The 18,533-nt window shown below is 47.5% G+C and overlaps 1 protein-coding gene across 1 annotated transcript in view; it reads left to right on the top strand.

Annotated features, from left to right (window-relative positions):
* The first annotated feature begins 10,360 nt into the window (after positions 1 to 10,360).
* Positions 10,361 to 18,533, top strand: part of SLC5A10 (solute carrier family 5 member 10) — a 114,411-nt gene continuing 106,238 nt past the window's right edge. The window contains exons 1-4 of the mRNA XM_073648457.1: positions 10,361 to 10,468; positions 15,271 to 15,342; positions 15,648 to 15,752; positions 16,849 to 16,908. Coding sequence (XP_073504558.1) covers positions 10,361 to 10,468; positions 15,271 to 15,342; positions 15,648 to 15,752; positions 16,849 to 16,908 — 345 coding nt within the window. The remainder of the gene's footprint in view (positions 10,469 to 15,270; positions 15,343 to 15,647; positions 15,753 to 16,848; positions 16,909 to 18,533) is intronic.

Here is an 18,533-nt window from a genome sequence, read left to right as displayed (position 1 = left end):
GTGAACAAAATTCTTACGAGCAAAAAGAAAAAAACGAATCTGCCTTTATGTGCACTAGAGGAAGGGTCTCTTAAAGCAGCAATACTAGAGAATATCTGCACTTAAAGGGGTGGTCCTGAACTTGGGTATTGATGACCTTTCCTCACCGATCTACTATTGATGATCTATGGTATCCAAGTACTGGACCACCCCTTTAAGCTAAAAAAAAAAAAATAGTAAAAGCCAAAGTCTCCTCCCTTCTGGGATGTCGCCATTATAGCTCACCCAGCTTTCCATGGACCCTGAATGGCAATACCACCTAGGTCTATATGGATAAGGAATCAGGGGCTGTATCACTGCTTTGAGGCGTATTGGCAGCCATGTTGCTTGTCACCCAACTTCCCCAAATTTTTAACGACTTGATGTTTTGTTTTTTTTTTATCTACTATTTTTTGGGGGGGTTCTTAGTTTTTGATTTTTTTTATTTTAGGGGTAGATTCCTTTTTAGGTTTGTCTATTATTTTAACCCAACTAATGCTTACGAATGGGTAGATGGAGATCACAGCCTGTCTCGAAGCCACTGTTGATCAGGGCTCATGTTGTGGCGCCAAGACGTCTGAAAACGTGTAATTTAGTAAATGCCGAGCGCTTTTGCCCAACCCCGTCCAATGCTGACAGTCACTGCATTTAATTCTATACCGTAATTCTTAATGGGGTGGGAGGAGTGTCGGCTTGTGACTGCCTCCGCTGTGCAGAGCGATTTTATGAAGCGCCGCGAGTACCGCCATGAGCTTGGCGCTTTAGTTTTCTGTACCTAGTACTGCTGCTTTTGACCTTTTATGTTCTGCTGCAGGCAGTGAGGGTTGAGGAATAGGCCAACATGGGCGGGGGCCTGTAAAGCATTGCTGAGCAATGTAGTATGTGTGGATCAATGTACTGCAGGCTCCCTGAGCAGCACAAGGGCGTGACGCAAGAGTTACGTGTTTTGTTTTTTGTTTGTTTTTTTTCCCTTTTTCTTTTTTCCTTCCTGTCCCAAATTTGACTCCAACCCCCCTCCCACCTTGCGCTGATCAGTAGAGCTGCTGCAACGTGTTAATGGGGTGGGGGAGGTGGGATGGTGTTCTTCGTAGTGATGCTTTTTTTGTTGTTTTTTTATTTTTTCAGTGGTGCTTGAAAGTTTGTGAAGCCTTCAGAATTTTCCTGATTTCTGTATAATAACCTTGACCTAAGGTCATATCAGATTTTCACATAAGACCAAACATAACACTTTTTTTTTTTCCTTGTTGGGGTGACCTGAAGCCGGAGGGGCTTGGCCTGGCAGCGTGGGCACTGTGAGGCGCCTGGGCCACTGTCCCCTGCTGGTGGGGTGGTCGGTCGCCACACAGCGATGTGCCTGGTAAGGAACCCACGGAGCGTTTCGCCATCACGGGGCAGTGGGCGCACACATTCTGATCAGTTTTGTGATTTTTTTATTTTATTTTAGCTTCAGCCGCTGTAGATCAATGAGTGACATGTGGGCGTGCGATCCATGTTGTCTTCTACCGTCCTGTTTTATGATCCAATATCAAAAGTATGTGAACCCTTTAGGATTAGCAGATAAACTTTCAAGCACCACTGTGAGTAAAACATACAGAAAATGTGCACTTGTATTTATTTTCTGCAAAAGAAGAGGGAACATGTAATAAAATGTGTGAATCGTGGCATTTTTTATCCTTATTTTCTGTGTCCTGCTAAGGTTAATGATAAAAAATCAGGGAGCTCCCTGCATACTGTGTTGCTTTTGAGTTAAGTGTATTCACAGCATGCAGTGAGCTCCCCCTAGTGGAGGTTGCAGGGAGCTGGGTTTTCCTGATTTCATTTTTGTGTCCATATGCAGGGGATTTGGAGCTTTTGTTTTAGGGGAAAACTGAGCCCTGACCACTATAAAGATATTAGGAAATTGATCATGGCAGAATTTTGGACCTACTCAGAAATGATTGGTGATTAAGAACAGATCGAGCAATGTCTGCACCCCAGCTTTCTCTGAGAGTGCCATCTGTAACATGAGTGCCATGATGAGATTTCCAGTGGCGTTGCGTCCTGTCCTGCTCTAAATCCAGGTCTGGTCCTATGAGCTGACGCTCTGCCCTGTGTTTTGCTGATGAATCCGATGTTGGAGCAGATCCTGATACGGTGTCCGCGGCCCGATGGCGCTGGGGCACAGATGTCCTCTCGTTATGCTGAGTGCGCAGGTGTTGTGCCTCGTAGGTGTTTTCCTGACCTCTGCTCCATTACGCCAATTTGTAGCATTCACTGGTTGCGTGTTTCCTGGTCCTTAATGTTACTGCGCTCCATTAGAAGTGAGTCACAACCTCCACAGCGCTCTTATCTCTGCTGTGTTTGTAGAGCTGTCAGCAGATTCTGCCATTCCCTCCAAGACATCCCACACAGATATGTACTGGCGGTTCTCCAACATGGAGTATAGGAACATGGTCTCATTACAAAGTTATCAGCGTGGAGCTTAGAGGATGAGGCGAGTAGTTGTCCTATAAGATTATCGTCGACAGTATTAGATGCTGATAAACCTCTTGGAGACGATCAGACGTGACCCAAAATTGTGCTGAGAAATGGACTTCTATTAGGGCGGTCCGCTCCGAGACACGGCCAAGATGTGCAAACACTTGGGGGAAAATCTGGTCTAGATGGGTGGGCTTCCTAATAAACTTGTTGCATTTTAGTTCACTGTACCCACTGGAGTATAATAAACCAGTGGGGAATTGTACACAGAATTAACATCGTCACATTGCAAATAAGTTATTTTACCCTGTACTGATCCTGACTTACATCCTGTATTATCCTCCAGAGCTGCACTCACTATTCTGCTGGTGCAGTCACTGTGTACATACATTACTTATCCTGTACTGATCCTGAGTTACATCCTGTATTATACTCCAGAGCTGCACTCACTATTCTGCTGGTGCCGTCACTGTGTACATACATTACTTATCCTGTACTGATCCTGAGTTACATCCTGTATTATACTCCAGAGCTGCACTCACTATTCTGCTGGTGCAGTCACTGTGTACATACATTACATTACTGATCCTGTACTGATCCTGAGTTACATCCTGTATTATACCCCAGAGCTGCACTCACTATTCTGCTGGTGCAGTGACTGTGTACATACATTACTTATCCTGTACTGATCCTGAGTTACACCCTGTATTATACTCCAGAGCTGCACTCACTATTCTGCTGGTGCAGTCACTGTCTACATACATTACATTACTGATCCTGAGTTACATCCTGTATTATACTCCAGAGCTGCACTCACTATTCTGCTGGTGCAGTCACTGTGTACATACATTACATTACTGATCCTGAGTTACATCCTGTATTATACTCCAGAGCTGCACTCACTATTCTGCTGGTGCAGTCACTGTCCACATACAGTGGTGGCCAAAAGTATTGGCACCCCTGCAATTCTGTCAGTTAATACTCAGTTTCTTCCTGAAAATGATTGCAATCACAAACTCTTTGGTATTATTATCTTCATTTAATTTGTCTTCAATGAAAAAAACACAAAAAGAATTGTCCTAAAGCCAAATTGGATATAATTCCACACCAAACCTAAAAAAGGGGGTGGACAAAAGTATTGGCACTGTTTGAAAAATCATGTGATGCTTCTCTAATTCGTGTAATTAACAGCACCTGTAACTTACCTGTGGCACCTAACAGGTGTTGGCAATAACTAAATCACACTTGCAGCCAGTTAACATGGATTAAAGTTGACTCAACCTCTGTCCTGTGTCCTTGTGTGTACCACATTGAGCATGGAGAAAAGAAAGACCAAAGAACTGTCTGAGGACTTGAGAAACCAAATTGTGAGGAAGCATGAGCAATCTCCAGGCTACAAGTCCATCTCCAAAGACCTGAATGTTCCTGTGTCTTCCGTGCGCAGTGTCATCAAGAAGTTTAAGCCCATGGCACTGTGGCTAACCTCCCTAGATGTGGACGGAAAAGAAAAATTGACGAGAGATTTCAACGCAAGATTGTGCGGATGGTAGATAAAGAACCTCGACTAACATCCAAACAAGTTCAAGCTGCCCTGCAGTCCGAGGGTACAACAGTGTCAACCCGTACTATCCGTCGGCGTCTGAATGAAAAGGGACTGTATGGTAGGATACCCTGAGACATAAAAAAGCCAGGCTGGAGTTTGCCAAAACTTACCTGAGAAAGACTAAAACGTTTTGGAAGAATGTTCTCTGGTCAGATGAGAGAAAAGTAGAGCTTTTTGAGAAAAAGCATCAACATAGAGTGTACAGGAAAAAAAAAAGAGGCATTCAAAGAAAAGAACACGGTCCCTACAGTGAAACATGGCGGAGGTTCCCGGATGTTTTGGGGTTGCTTTGCTGCCTCTGGCACTGGACTGCTTGACCGTGTGCATGGCATTATGAAGTCTGAAGACTACCAACAAGTTTTGCAGCATAATGTAGGGCCCAGTGTGAGAAAGCTGGGTCTCCCTCAGAGGTCATGGGTCTTCCAGCAGGACAATGACCCAAAACACACTTCCAAAAGCACTATAAAATGGTTTGAGAGAAAGCACTGGAGACTTCTAAGGTGGCCAGCAATGAGTCCAGACCTGAATCCCATAGAACACCTGTGGAGAGATCTCAAAATGGCAGTTTGGAGAAGGCACCCTTCAAATACCAGGGACCTGGAGCAGTTTGCCAAAGAATGGTCTACAATTCACTGTGAACATACATTACTGATCCTGAGTTACATCCTGTATTATACTCCAGAGCTGCACTCACTATTCTGCTGGTGAAATCACTGTGTACATACTGTTATGATCTGCAACATGCACTAAGGAAAGATAGGGGAAAGCTGTACAGGAAGACTAAGCGGAATTCCTACGATGTAGCGGGCTGCCTGTTCCTAGTGAACAGACCCGCCTTAGTCCTTGGCTAGTCTGAACGAAGATCTATAGAATTAAGGGAGGGGTCCCTAAAAGAACTAAGGACTGGAACAAAAATGGGACACCTCCTAAACAGAAGTTGTTGCAGGACACAAAAGACAAACTGACAAAAAGTACTAGAGGTCCCAGAGGACCAAGGGAACTAAACAGAGAAAGGCACAGAAGCACCTGGTTAGAGAGACCGTCAAACACTGAAGTCCAGCACAGCCAGAAGGGCGGAGCTGTAATATATAGGCAGCTGGTCACGTGACCGCAAAACACAAGATAGAAAAAACAAACAGGAGGGTTCTAACACGTACATTACATTACTCATCCTGAGTTACATCCTGTATTATACTCCAGAGCTGCACTCACTATTCTGCTGGTGCAGTCAGTGTGTACATACATTACATAACTGATCCTGAGTTATATCCTGTATTATACTCCAGAGCTGCACTCACTATTCTGCTGGTGCAGTCACTGTGCACATACATTACATTACTGATCCTGAGTTACATCTTGTATTATACTCCAGAGCTGCACTCACTATTCTGCTGGTGTTGTCACTCTGAACATACATTACATTACTGATCATGTATTATACTCCAGAGCTGCACTCACTATTCTGCTGGTGCAGTCACTGTGTATATACATTACATTACTGATCCTGTACTGATCCTGAGTTACATCCTGTATTATACTCCAGTGCTGCACTCACTATTCTGCTGGTGCAGTCACTGTGTACATACATTACATTACTGATCCTGAGTTACATCTTGTATTATACTCCAGAGCTGCACTCACTATTCTGCTGGTGTTGTCACTCTGAACATACATTACATTACTGATCATGTATTATACTCCAGAGCTGCACTCACTATTCTGCTGGTGCAGTCACTATGTACATACATTACTGATCCTGAGTTACATCCTGTATTATACTCCAGAGCTGCACTCACTATTCTGCTGGTGCAGTCACTGTGCACATACATTACATTACTGATCCTGAGTTACATCCTGTATTATACTCCAGAGCTGCACTCACTATTCTGCTGGTGCAGTCACTGTGTACATACATGACCTTATTGATCCTGAGTTACATCCTGTATTATACTCCAGAGCTGCATTCACTATTCTGCTGGTGCAGTCACTGTGTACATACATTACATTACTGATCCTGAGTTACATCCTGTATTATACCCCAGAGCTGCACTCACTATTCTGCTGGTGCAGTCACTGTGTACATACATTACTGATCCTGAGTTACACCCTGTATTATACCCCAGAGCTGCACTCACTATTCTGCTGGTGCAGTCACTGTGTACATACATTACATTACTGATCCTGAGTTACATCCTGTATTATACTCCAGAGCTGCACTCACTATTCTGCTGGTCCAGTCACTGTGCACATACATTACATTACTGATCCTGTACTGATCCTGAGTTACCTCCTGTATTATACTCCAGAGCTGCACTCACTATTCTGCTGGTGCAGTCACTGTGTACATACATTACATTACTGATCCTGAGTTACCTCCTGTATTATACTCCAGAGCTGCACTCACTATTCTGCTGGTGCAGTCACTGTGTACATACATTACTGATCCTGAGTTACCTCCTGTATTATACTCCAGAGCTGCACTCACTATTCTGCTGGTGCAGTCACTGTGTACATACATGACCTTATTGATCCTGAGTTACATCCTGTATTATACTCCAGAGCTGCATTCACTATTCTGCTAAATGTAGATACATTATATTCCCTCTAACCCTTCAGGAAAACATGAAATAAATGTGCCTGGTATAAACACTTCTCTCCTGATGCCCCACAGCAGTGCAGGTTCTGTAGAACAGGGTTCCCCAACTCCAGTCCTCAGGACCCACCAACAGGTCATGTTTTCAGGATTTCCTTAGTATTGCACAGGTGATGCAATTATCACCTGTGTAATACTAAGGAAATCCTGAAAACATGACCTGTTGGTGGGCCTTGAGGACTGGAGTTGGGGAACCCTGCTGTAGAACACCAGCCTACCAGAAGGGGGCAGCAGATAAGTACAATGGCTCCTATACTAATCCACTACAGTCCTAATACAATACATGGCAGCCGAGCCTTGAGCTGCTGACGTTTTCTAGCTCCTGCCCTGTCCCTGCTGTGGTGTCTTTGGTTATTGTTTAATCACATTATCACCTCAGTCTCACACATTCCTCTATCCATGAGCTAGAAATGGGGGGGGGGTTATGCCAAATCTGGAGAGCTGCAGTTTACTCCGCTCATGAGTAAGAACCCGTCCCTGAATAATAGGGAATCTTCTCCGACATTCTAGTGGTCCCCTCTGATTGGGGAGGAATTGGATCCTATTCACAAGAGCAGTTAGGTTTTATTTATTCTCTCTTTATAGTAGAAGCTGTGAATCACTTTCCCCAACAACTGTCGTCTAAACCCCTCAAAAATCCTTCCAAAGTGAATAGAATCCTAGAATGTTAGAGTGGGAGGGTTCCTCCAGGGTCCTCGTGCCCAACCCCCTGCTCAATGCAGGATTCACTAAACCATCTCCGACAGATGTCTGTCCAGCCTCTGTGTGAAGACTTCCATTGCAGGAGAACTCACCACCTCTCGTGGCTGCCTGTTCCACTCATTGATCACCCTCACATCCCATCAGATATTTGTATACAGCTATTAAGTCTCCTCTAAGGGTATGTGCCCACGTAGCATTTTTCAAGCGTTTTTGATGCGGAATTTCCGCAGCGTAAACGCTTGTAAAACGCTTGGTAACACGCACCCCATGGTCCCCAATGTGATTCCGCAAGTTCTATGCACATGCTGCGGATTTTTCCGCAGCGTTTATGCTGCGTTCAAAAATCCGCAGCATGTCATTTAATTTTGCGTTTCCGCAAGCAGAATTGCCTTTGTCCAATGCATAAAAAACGCAAGGCAATTCCGCATGTGGAAAACGCGTGATAAATGCGCGAAAAATGCGCGATAAACGCGTGCGGAATTCCGCATGCGTTTTTCCGGGAGAGGACTTGCAGAAATGAAGCAGAAATTTTCTGCTTCATAAATGCAACGTGGGCACATAGCCTTAGTCTTCTCTTTTGCAAGCGAAACATTCCCAGATCCGCTAACTGTTCCTTGCAGGCCATAGTTTGCAGTCCGCTCACCATCCTGGTAGCTCTTCCCTGAACTTGCTCCAGCGTCGGCCACTAGGTGTCTCCCTTCGGTGTAATTTGCTGCCTGTTGTCAAGAGTAATCCATCACAGGCAGCAGAGGCCTTGAGAGACGGATTACAGGATGTGGGGGCGGGACTTTGTCTTTACAGGAAGTGGGAGCGGAACTTTGTCTTTACAGGAAGTGGGGGTGGGGCTTTTGCTACATGAAGTGGGGGCGGGGCTTTGTCTCTACGGGAAGTTGAGGTGGTGCTTTATCTCTACAGGAAGTGGGGATGAGGCTTTGTCTCTATGGGAAGTGGGGGTGGGGCTTTTTCTGCAGGAAGTGGGGGCAAGTCTTTGTCTCTACAGGAAGTGGGGGCGAGTCTTTGTCTCTACAGGAAGTGGGGCGAGTCTTTGTCTCTACAGGAAGTGGGGGCGGGGATTTTGTCTCTACAGGAAGTGGGGGCGGGGATTTTGTCTCTACAGGAAGTGGGGGCAAGTCTTTGTCTCTACAGGAAGTGGGGGCGAGTCTTTGTCTCTACAGGAAGTGGGGCGAGTCTTTGTCTCTACAGGAAGTGGGGGCGAGTCTTTGTCTCTACAGGAAGTGGGGGCGAGTCTTTGTCTCTACAGGAAGTGGGGGCGGGGATTTTGTCTCTACAGGAAGTGGGGGCGGGGATTTTGTCTCTACAGGAAGTGGGGGCGGTGTTTCGTTTCTACAGGAAGTGGGGGCAAGTCTTTATCTCTCTATAGGGAGTTGGGCTGTTTATGGCCAGTCCCAGGACACATTTGATGGGTATGGGCACAAAGTATGTGGGGATGAGGGCAAAAATAACACCATGGGGGGGGGCGGCCAGTCTTGGGTGTGCGCCTCCACCCTCGAGGGCCAGTTGTGTGTGTGTGTGCGCGCTTCCACCCTCAGGGGCCAGTCTTGTGTGTGTGCGCCTCCACCCTCAGGGGCCAGTCTTGTGTGTGTGCGCCTCCACCCTCAGGGGCCAGTCTTGTGTGTGTGCGCCTCCACCCTCAGGGGCCAGTCTTGTGTGTGCGCCTCCACCCTCAGGGGCCAGTCTTGTGTGTGTGCGCTTCCACCCTCAGGGGCCAGTCTTGTGTGTGTGCGCCTCCACCCTCAGGGGCCAGTCTTGTGTGTGTGTGCCTCCACCCTCAGGGGCCAGTCTTGTGTGTGTGCGCCTCCATCCTCAGGGGCCAGTCTTGTGTGTGTGTGTGCCTCCACCCTCAGGGGCCAGTCTTGTGTGTGTGCTCCTCAACCCTCGGGCCAGTCTTGTGTGTGCGCTCCTCCTCCCTCGGGGGCCGGTCTTGTGTGTGCGCTCCTCCTCCCTCGGGGGCCGGTCTTGTGTGTGCACTCCTCCACCCTCGGGGGCCAGTCTTGTGTGTGCGCTCCTCCACCCTCGGGGGCCAGTCTTGTGTGTGCACTCCTCCACCCTCGGGGGCCAGTCTTGTGTGTGCACTCCTCCACCCTCAGGGGCCAGTCTTGTGTGTGTGCGACTCCACCCTCAGGGGCCAGTCTTGTGTGTGTGCGCCTCCACACTTAGGGGCCAGTCTTGTGTGTGTGTGTGCCTCCACCCTCAGGGGCCAGTCTTGTGTGTGCGCGCCTCCACCCTCAAGGGCCAGTCTTGTGTGTGCGCTCCTCCACCCTCAAGGGCCAGTCTTGTGTGTGCACTCCTCCACCCTCGGGGTCCTATCTCGTGTGTGCACTCCTCCACCCACGGGGTCCAGTCTTGTGTGTGCACTCCTCCACCCTCGGAGTCCAGCCTTGTGTGTGCACTCCTCCACCCTCGGGATCCAGTCTTGTGTGTGCACCTCCACCCTCGGGGTCCAGTCTTGTGTGTGCGCCTCCTCCCTCGGGGGGCCGGTCTTGTGCCTACGCACGCCTCCTCCTTCGGGGGGCCGGTCTTGTGCCTACGCACGCCTCCTCCTTCGGGGGGCCGGTCTTGTGCGTGTGCGGCCTCCTCCCTCGGGGGGGCCAGTCTTGTGCCTACACCCACCCTCATCCCATTGACCCAGGAATGGCCAGAGTTGGATAGTACGGGGCCCCCTGGCTCCTGATTTTCTGCTCGTTGTTTCGGTTGAGTTGTGGGTCCAGCGGCTATAATTGGTGACTTGCACTTTGTGTCCCTTTATATCTGCTTGAGAGCCTCCAACATCAGGGACCATCCGGGCGGATTAATGATCAATCACCCCAACCTGCTAACGAGTTCTTTGGAGTCAGCACTTCTGCCGCTGCCGCTTCACACCTTGCTGCTTTCTCCACTCAGTACTGGGATTCAGCAGGAGGCAAACCATGGAGCGCAACACCACGATGACGCTGAGCCCCATGGCGCAATTCAACATCTCCGATATTATAGTGATCGTGGCTTATTTCGTGCTCAACGTGGCCGTGGGCATCTGGGTAAGAAATCGCTTTTTACCCTACAGGATCACTAGTTCAAAAATCTTGCTGTGCAGTTGAATACAACCTATTACTTTCTGTTATCAGCCACTGGATGTCTCCTAACGCTACGGTACCATTATAAACTCCAGTCTGAAGTATTAATAGCCTTTTAAAGTTCGCAGAAATATTGCAAAAGTTTTGGGACCTTTAACCTTTTTCGGTCCCAAATGACCAAACTCTTTGATGGTGTGGTTTAACTAACTTTTTTTTTGTTATTTCTTGGGCTACCAAAATAATTTTTGCGCATTTTTTTTCTGATTGGCTGTATGACTGGCAGATAGGTAATTAGCAATGGGCAGAGAGGTCACTTGCTAATTATCTTGTTATCAGTATGTTGCAGTGTTTTGTTTCCATTTTATTCCAATATTGTTTGCATACCATAATAGGATTAGTGCTGACGGACATTTTATTGCCCTGTTCGGGCATTTGATTTTATGCAATGTGCGACCCATCTAAGACCACGTAAAGGGAACCAATGGTAGCGTCAATCAGAGCCTGGCAGCACAATGTTTTTTATAGTTAGAAGATCCAGCCGGGGGCGGTGTGGACTAGTCTCATCTCAGGTCTTTTCCTTTGTACACACACAGAAAAAAGGCATCAATCACCTGCAGCAGCGCTGGGAAGAGCCGACCAGGGACGGCAACGAACTAGTCTTGTCTCTGCCTACGGTCTCCGGCTTTTCCCAGTGCGGCTCCAAGTAATTGACAGATCTCTCCCGATATATACACACAGAAGAGACCTGTCAATTAATTGCAGCAGCGCTGGGAAGAGCCGGCCAGGGATGGTGCAAAACTAGTCTTATCTCTGCCTATGGTCCCTGTTTTTTTCTACCGCCGCTCCAGGTAACTGACAGGTCTCTCCCTATGTACACAACCAGAGGAGACCTGTCAATCACCTGCAGCAGCGCTGGGAAGAGCCGACCAGAGACGGCAACAAATTAGTCTCGTCTCTTCCTTCGGTCCCCGGCTTTTCCCAGCGCCGCTCCAGGTAATTGACAGGTCTCCCTATTATGTTCACACACAGAAGAGACCTGTCAATCACCTGCAGCAGCGCTGGGAAGAGCCAGCCAGGGACGGCAACAAACTAGTCTTGTCTCTGCCTATGATCCCTGGTTTTTCCTAGCACCGCTCCAAGTAATTGACAGGTCTCTCCCGATATATACACGGAGAAGAGACCTGTCAATCAACTGCAGCAGCGCTGGGAAGAGCCGGCCAGGGATGGTACAAAACTAGTCTTGTCTCTGTCTATGGTCCCTGTTTTTTTCTAGCGCCGCTCCAGGTAATTGACATGTCTCTCCCTTTGTACACACACAGAAGAGACCTGTCAATCACCTGCAGCAGCGCTGGGAAGAGCGGGCCAGGGATGGTGCAAAACTAGTCTTATCTCTGCCTATGATCCCTGTTTGTACCTAGCACCGCTCCAGGTAATTGACAGGTCCTCTCCCTATGTACACACACAGAAGAGACCTGTCAATCACCTACAGCAGCGCTGGGAAGAGCCGGCCAGGGACGGCAATGAACTAGTCTTGTTTCTATCTATGGTCCATAGCTTTTCCCAGCGCCGCTCCAGGTAATTGACAGGTCTCTCCCTTTGTACACACACAGAAGAGACCTGTCAATCACCTACAGCAGCGCTGGGAAGAGCCGGCCAGGGACGGCAATGAACTAGTCTCTGCCTATAATTGGATCTTCAAACTGTACTTTCTCAGATCCATGCTGCCTGCTGTTTGGGCAGAATGAATCACATGAGAGATTCCCTTTAATAATCCTACTTGCAGTCCTACTCAGAAAGATGTGAGTCACATCTGATCCTCTGCCCGCTGTGCCCGTATTCTTCATTATGATCCTTTTCTGTGAAGGGCGCTTACTGGCGGTCAGTAGAAAGATTTTTAGTTGTCACTTTCTGAAGTTCAAGATTTCGCCAAGCAGAGCCCCAGATCCCATGCTTTCTTTCACCCATCCTTCTGTCTATCTGCTGCCACCACTAGGTGGCGCTGCCGGTAAGCAGCTCTCAATAAAGTTTGTGGACTAAGTTTGATCGCTGGGGACCATAGGGACCCACACTCATCCTGGGAACGGGGCCTTAGGCATAGGGGCTAAACTTGATAGAAAACCTTAAGTCCATATGCAGTAATTCTTCAGGCTCCTAGTGATGGACAATTCCTTTAAGTGTTGTGCTTCTAACGGTGCAGCAGCAATATAAGAGGAGCTGACAGCTGTGTCCTAGGGATGGAAATGTCCCCGGAGGCCACAAAGTAGTGATCACGGGAAGAACTGACTCTCTGATATTCTTCAATGGGAAGAATGAAAGGAGACTAAACTGGCTGATAATAGAGAACAATAGATTGTGTATATTACCCATTCCAGTCCCTACTGTTTAATAGTCTAATATCCCACTCCCTGGTGTCTGGTGGTTTATGTCCCCAGTCCCTGGTGTATAGTGGTTTAGTACTCCAGTTTCTTGTGTCTAGACGCTTTGTATTCTGGTCCCTGGTGTCCTTTGGTTTAATATCTCGGCCTCTTGTGTCTTTATTCTTCCAGTCACTGTTGTTTAGTAGTTTAGTATTTTAGTCCCTGGTTTCTAGTGGTTTAATGTCCCAGTCCCTGGTGTCTAGTGGTTTAATGTCCCAGTCCCTGGTGTCTAGTGGTTTAATGTCCCAGTCCCTGGTGTCTAGTGGTTTAATGTTCCGGTCCCTGGTGTCTAGTGGTTTAATGTCCCGGTCCCTGGTGTCTAGTGGTTTAATGTCCCGGTCCCTGGTGTCTAGTGGTTTAATGTCCCGGTCCCTGGTGTCTAGTGGTTTAATGTCCCAGTCCCTGGTGTCTAGTGGTTTAATGTCCCAGTCCCTGGTGTCTAGTGGTTTAATGTCCCGGTCCCTGGTGTCTAGTGGTTTAATGTTCCAGTCCCTGGTGTCTAGTGGTTTAATGTCCCGGTCCCTGGTGTCTAGTGGTTTAATGTCCCGGTCCCTGGTGTCTAGTGGTTTAATGTCCCAGTCCCTGGTGTCTGGTGGTTTAATGTCCCAGTCCCTGGTGTCTGGTGGTTTAATGTCCCAGTCCCTGGTGTCTGGTGGTTTAATGTCCCAGTCCCTGGTGTCTGGTGGTTTAATGTCCCAGTCCCTGGTGTCTGGTGGTTTAATGTCCCAGTCCCTGGTGTCTAGTGGTTTAATGTCGCAGTCCCTGGTGTCTAGTGGTTTAATGTCCCAGTCCCTGGTGTCTGGCGGTTTATGTCGCAGTCCCTGGTGTCTAGTGGTTTAATGTCGCAGTCCCTGGTGTCTAGTGGTTTAATGTCGCAGTCCCTGGTGTCTAGTGGTTTAATGTCCCAGTCCCTGGTGTCTAGTGGTTTAATGTCCCAGTCCCTGGTGTCTGGTGGTTTAATGTCCCAGTCCCTGGTGTCTGGTGGTTTAATGTCCCAGTCCCTGGTGTCTAGTGGTTTAATGTCCCAGTCCCTGGTGTCTGGCGGTTTATGTCCCAGTCCCTGGTGTCTGGCGGTTTATGTCCCAGTCCCTGGTGTCTGGCGGTTTATGTCCCAGTCCCTGGTGTCTGGCGGTTTATGTCCCAGTCCCTGGTGTCTGGCGGTTTATGTCGCAGTCCCTGGTGTCTGGCGGTTTATGTCGCAGTCCCTGGTGTCTAGTGGTTTAATGTCCCAGTCCCTGGTGTCTAGTGGTTTAATGTCCCAGTCTCTGGTGTCTAGTGGTTTAATGTCCCAGTCCCTGGTGTCTGGTGGTTTAATGTCCCAGTCCCTGGTGTCTGGTGGTTTAATGTCCCAGTCCCTGGTGTCTGGTGGTTTAATGTCCCAGTCCCTGGTGTCTAGTGGTTTAATGTCCCAGTCCCTGGTGTCTGGCGGTTTAATGTCCCAGTCCCTGGTGTCTGGCGGTTTATGTCCCAGTCCCTGGTGTCTGGCGGTTTATGTCCCAGTCCCTGGTGTCTGGCGGTTTATGTCCCAGTCCCTGGTGTCTGGCGGTTTATGTCCCAGTCCCTGGTGTCTGGCGGTTTATGTCCCAGTCCCTGGTGTCTGGCGGTTTATGTCCCAGTCCCTGGTGTCTGGCGGTTTATGTCCCAGTCCCTGGTGTCTGGCGGTTTATGTCCCAGTCCCTGGTGTCTGGCGGTTTATGTCGCAGTCCCTGGTGTCTAGTGGTTTAATGTCGCAGTCCCTGGTGTCTAGTGGTTTAATGTCGCAGTCCCTGGTGTCTAGTGGTTTAATGTCCCAGTCCCTGGTGTCTAGTGGTTTAATGTCCCAGTCCCTGGTGTCTAGTGGTTTAATGTCCCAGTCTCTGGTGTCTAGTGGTTTAATGTCCCAGTCCCTGGTGTCTGGTGGTTTAATGTCCCAGTCCCTGGTGTCTGGTGGTTTAATGTCCCAGTCCCTGGTGTCTGGTGGTTTAATGTCCCAGTCCCTGGTGTCTGGTGGTTTAATGTCCCAGTCCCTGGTGTCTGGTGGTTTAATGTCCCAGTCCCTGGTGTCTAGTGGTTTAATGTCCCAGTCCCTGGTGTCTGGCGGTTTAATGTCCCAGTCCCTGGTGTCTGGCGGTTTATGTCCCAGTCCCTGGTGTCTGGCGGTTTATGTCCCAGTCCCTGGTGTCTGGCGGTTTATGTCCCAGTCCCTGGTGTCTGGCGGTTTATGTCCCAGTCCCTGTACCCCCCTTCTGCTATGAGGAATCCCAATCACTTTGTGTCTGTGACTTGTTAGCCTGTGATATAATCCCATCCTAGAGAACAAGGCGAGGAACCTCACCGGCCGCTCTGCTCATCGCTTTCTTTCCTTTCTAGTCGTCCTGTCGTGTTAGCAGGAATACGCTGAGCGGATATTTCCTGGCCGGGCGGAATATGGCCTGGTGGCCGGTGAGTACATGAAATAATAATACAGACAATAGATAATTATTATTTATAATATTCTATCACCTCCATGTGTGAACGGAAGGGGTTAACATCCCGCTCCTGGGAATGACATGGGCACGGACTCGCTCGGATCTGTAAGATGGATTCGTTGGAGCTTTTTGTCTTTTCCACCTCCTCAGCTCCTTGGCACAATGCGCCCACTAATGCCCGCTCTTGCAGATACTGCACAAAGGAAGCAGGATGACACTTCCACTATGTACCCGGCCCAATGATATTTTGCTGTTAACCATCTCTCCTCTGTTTTTCAGATTGGCGCCTCTCTCTTTGCCAGCAGTGAAGGCTCTGGACTGTTTATCGGGCTGGCGGGCACTGGGGCGGCAGGTGGCATCGCCGTGGCTGGATTTGAATGGAATGTAAGAGATTAGATGCAATTCTGCTACATAAACTTCCATTCGCCGAGTTCATTGATGGCTTAAAGGCGTTTTCTGGGCGCACAGAATATTAAAGTATTGTAAAGTTTATCATAAAGGAAGAAACTTTATAATTTACTTACTGTTAAAATTCTGCTCTGTTCCTGGGCTGTCGCAGGCGGGGATGTGACCCCCATCTGCTCACTTCACAGCACCAAGCAAAGAGATTTTTCTATCTGTGCTTTGATTCAGCTCAGAAGTGACTGGGGATGTGCGCAGGAAGACCACAGTGCAGGCCCAAAACACAAGTTATCGGCTTATAACTTTGGCCACTAGGGATGATGCTGGGCTACCAATATCCAGACTGCAGGAGACTGTCAGGCATATACTAGGGGAAAAGAGAGGAAATCTAGGAAGGGGAAACTGTATGTGCAGCAACTTATCCATCTTGAGACTATAAGAGTCTCAGGATGGTGCTTTGTAGGTGGAGGTGGGATAAAACACCTATGGGGTGGACACAGCTCTGCCTCTTGGGAAATATAATCTAGAAGCATGGAGCCGGAGGGAGAGCTGTCATGAAGGTCAGGATGTAAACTATATAACAAACCACCAGGGTGACTGCAGGGGGCTGAAGGAGAGTTAAAGAAGGAAACTAAAGGTAACGAGGCTGTTTGGGGGCTCAATACAGGGCCAGCAAGATTAATATTACATTTTTTTTTTGTGCCCAGAAAACCCCTTTAAGGGGCTGCAGAGGTCTGGTGCCTCATTCCTCTGGAGGACGTGATGGCTGTAGAGGCTCCAATGTAAAGTTCTGCTGTTGCTTAAAGGGATTGTCTAGAATTCGAATAACATGGCTGCTTTACTTCACAAACAGCGCCACCCCTTTTTACAGGTTATCTCTGGTATTGCAACTCAAACTCCACTGCAAAGGCATTGGACAGAGCTGCAATACTAGACACAACCTGTGGACAGGGGTGGCGCTGTTTTTTAGAAGATGGCTGCCATATTGTAATCCTAGACAACTCGTTCGATCACCCAGAACCTCGCTCCTGCCAGTATACAGGGATATATTATATATGTGTGATTTATTATCTTACAGGCCACGTACATCCTACTCGCCCTGGCTTGGATCTTTGTCCCAGTTTACATTTCCTCTGGGGTAAGTATGTCACCAGCAAATAATCCTTACATTTCAGCTCCCTCATATATCATACTCCAGTCACAGCCAGAGCTGCTTTCCGAATTCTGCTGGTTTTTCGTCTGTAGTATGCTGTCATTGGGAAGTTTTGAAAGCAGCTCTGGATGTGACTGGAGTATGAAAAAATAATATTTGCTGTTTACTGAACGTCCTGCTTCGGTGGGTTTTGATTTCTCACCATCATTGAGGTCTCTGCTTCCTGTAAGTGAAACAAAATACAGTACAGACCAAAAGTTTGGACACACCTTCTCATTTAAAGATTTTTCTGTATTTTCATGACTATGAAAATTGTACATTCACACTGAAGGCATCAAAACTATGAATTAACACATGTGGAATTATATACTTAACAAAAAAGTGTGAAACAACTGAATATATGTCTTATATTCTAGGTTCTTCAAAGTAGCCACCTTTTGCTTTGATGACTGCTTTGCACACTCTTGGCATTCTCTTGATGAGCTTCAAGAGGTAGTCACCGGAAATGGTTTTCACTTCACAGGTGTGCCCTGTCAGGTTTAATAAGTGGGATTTCTTGCCTTATAAATGGGGTTGGGACCATCAGTTGTGTTGTGCAGAAGTCTGGTGGATACACAGCTGATAGTCCTACTGAATAGACTGTTAGAATTTGTATTATGGCAAGAAAAAAGCAGCTAACAGTCTATTCAGTAGGACTATCAGCTGTGTATCCACCTGACTTCTGCACAACACAACTGATGGTCCCAACCCCATTTATAAGGCAAGAAATCCCACTTATTAAACCTGACAGGGCACACCTGTGAAGTGAAAACCATTTCCGGTGACTACCTCTTGAAGCTCATCAAGAGAATGTCAAGAGTGTGCAAAGCAGTCATCAAAGCAAAAGGTGGCTACTTTGAAGAACCTAGAATATAAGACATATTTTCAGTTGTTTCACACTTTTTTGTTAAGTATATAATTCCACATGTGGTAATTCATAGTTTTGATGCCTTCAGTGTGAATGTACAATTTTCATAGTCATGAAAATACAGAAAAATCTTTAAATGAGAAGGTGTGTCCAAACGTTTGGTCTGTACTGTATATATTTTATATTTATCACAGCAGGTTGTTAGTGTCAGGATATAGATTTAAAATGAAAATAAATAGTAATAAAAATAGAAAAAACTTCACTGACCGCAAGCAGAGGTCTGACATTGCAAAATTATAATTTTGGAAGCTAGTGAATGACTTTGAATGGATTGCAATTATATTGCCACCTGGTGGTCATGTCCAGAACTACAACATGATCCCTGCAAAATTAATGCGTCAGCTCCTAATTTACATTTATTCACACTAGATGCGTTATGTAATTCTGTAACCTAGCAACACGAACAATTTGCATAGATCCGGTAATTATATGTATATATGTATCCCCCCCTTCCCTCCGTGTAATGTTCTGTAGGTATTGTATTACTTCCACCTCCTACCCACGATCTGCCCCGAACTCTCGCAACCTTTCTAACCTTATACCCATCCGCCCAGCCCCCGCTTCCCCAGTCCCACTAACAGGAGCTCTATGGAACGCTCGCTCCGTCTGCAACAAACTTTCCTACATCCACGACCTTTTCATT

The sequence above is a fragment of the Phyllobates terribilis genome, unplaced genomic scaffold (assembly GCF_046119375.1).
Source record: "Phyllobates terribilis strain yellow unplaced genomic scaffold, ASM4611937v1 Scaffold_9__5_contigs__length_417890890, whole genome shotgun sequence".
NCBI classification, from domain to species: domain Eukaryota; kingdom Metazoa; phylum Chordata; class Amphibia; order Anura; family Dendrobatidae; genus Phyllobates; species Phyllobates terribilis.
This window is presented reverse-complemented; position numbering and strand designations above follow the sequence as displayed.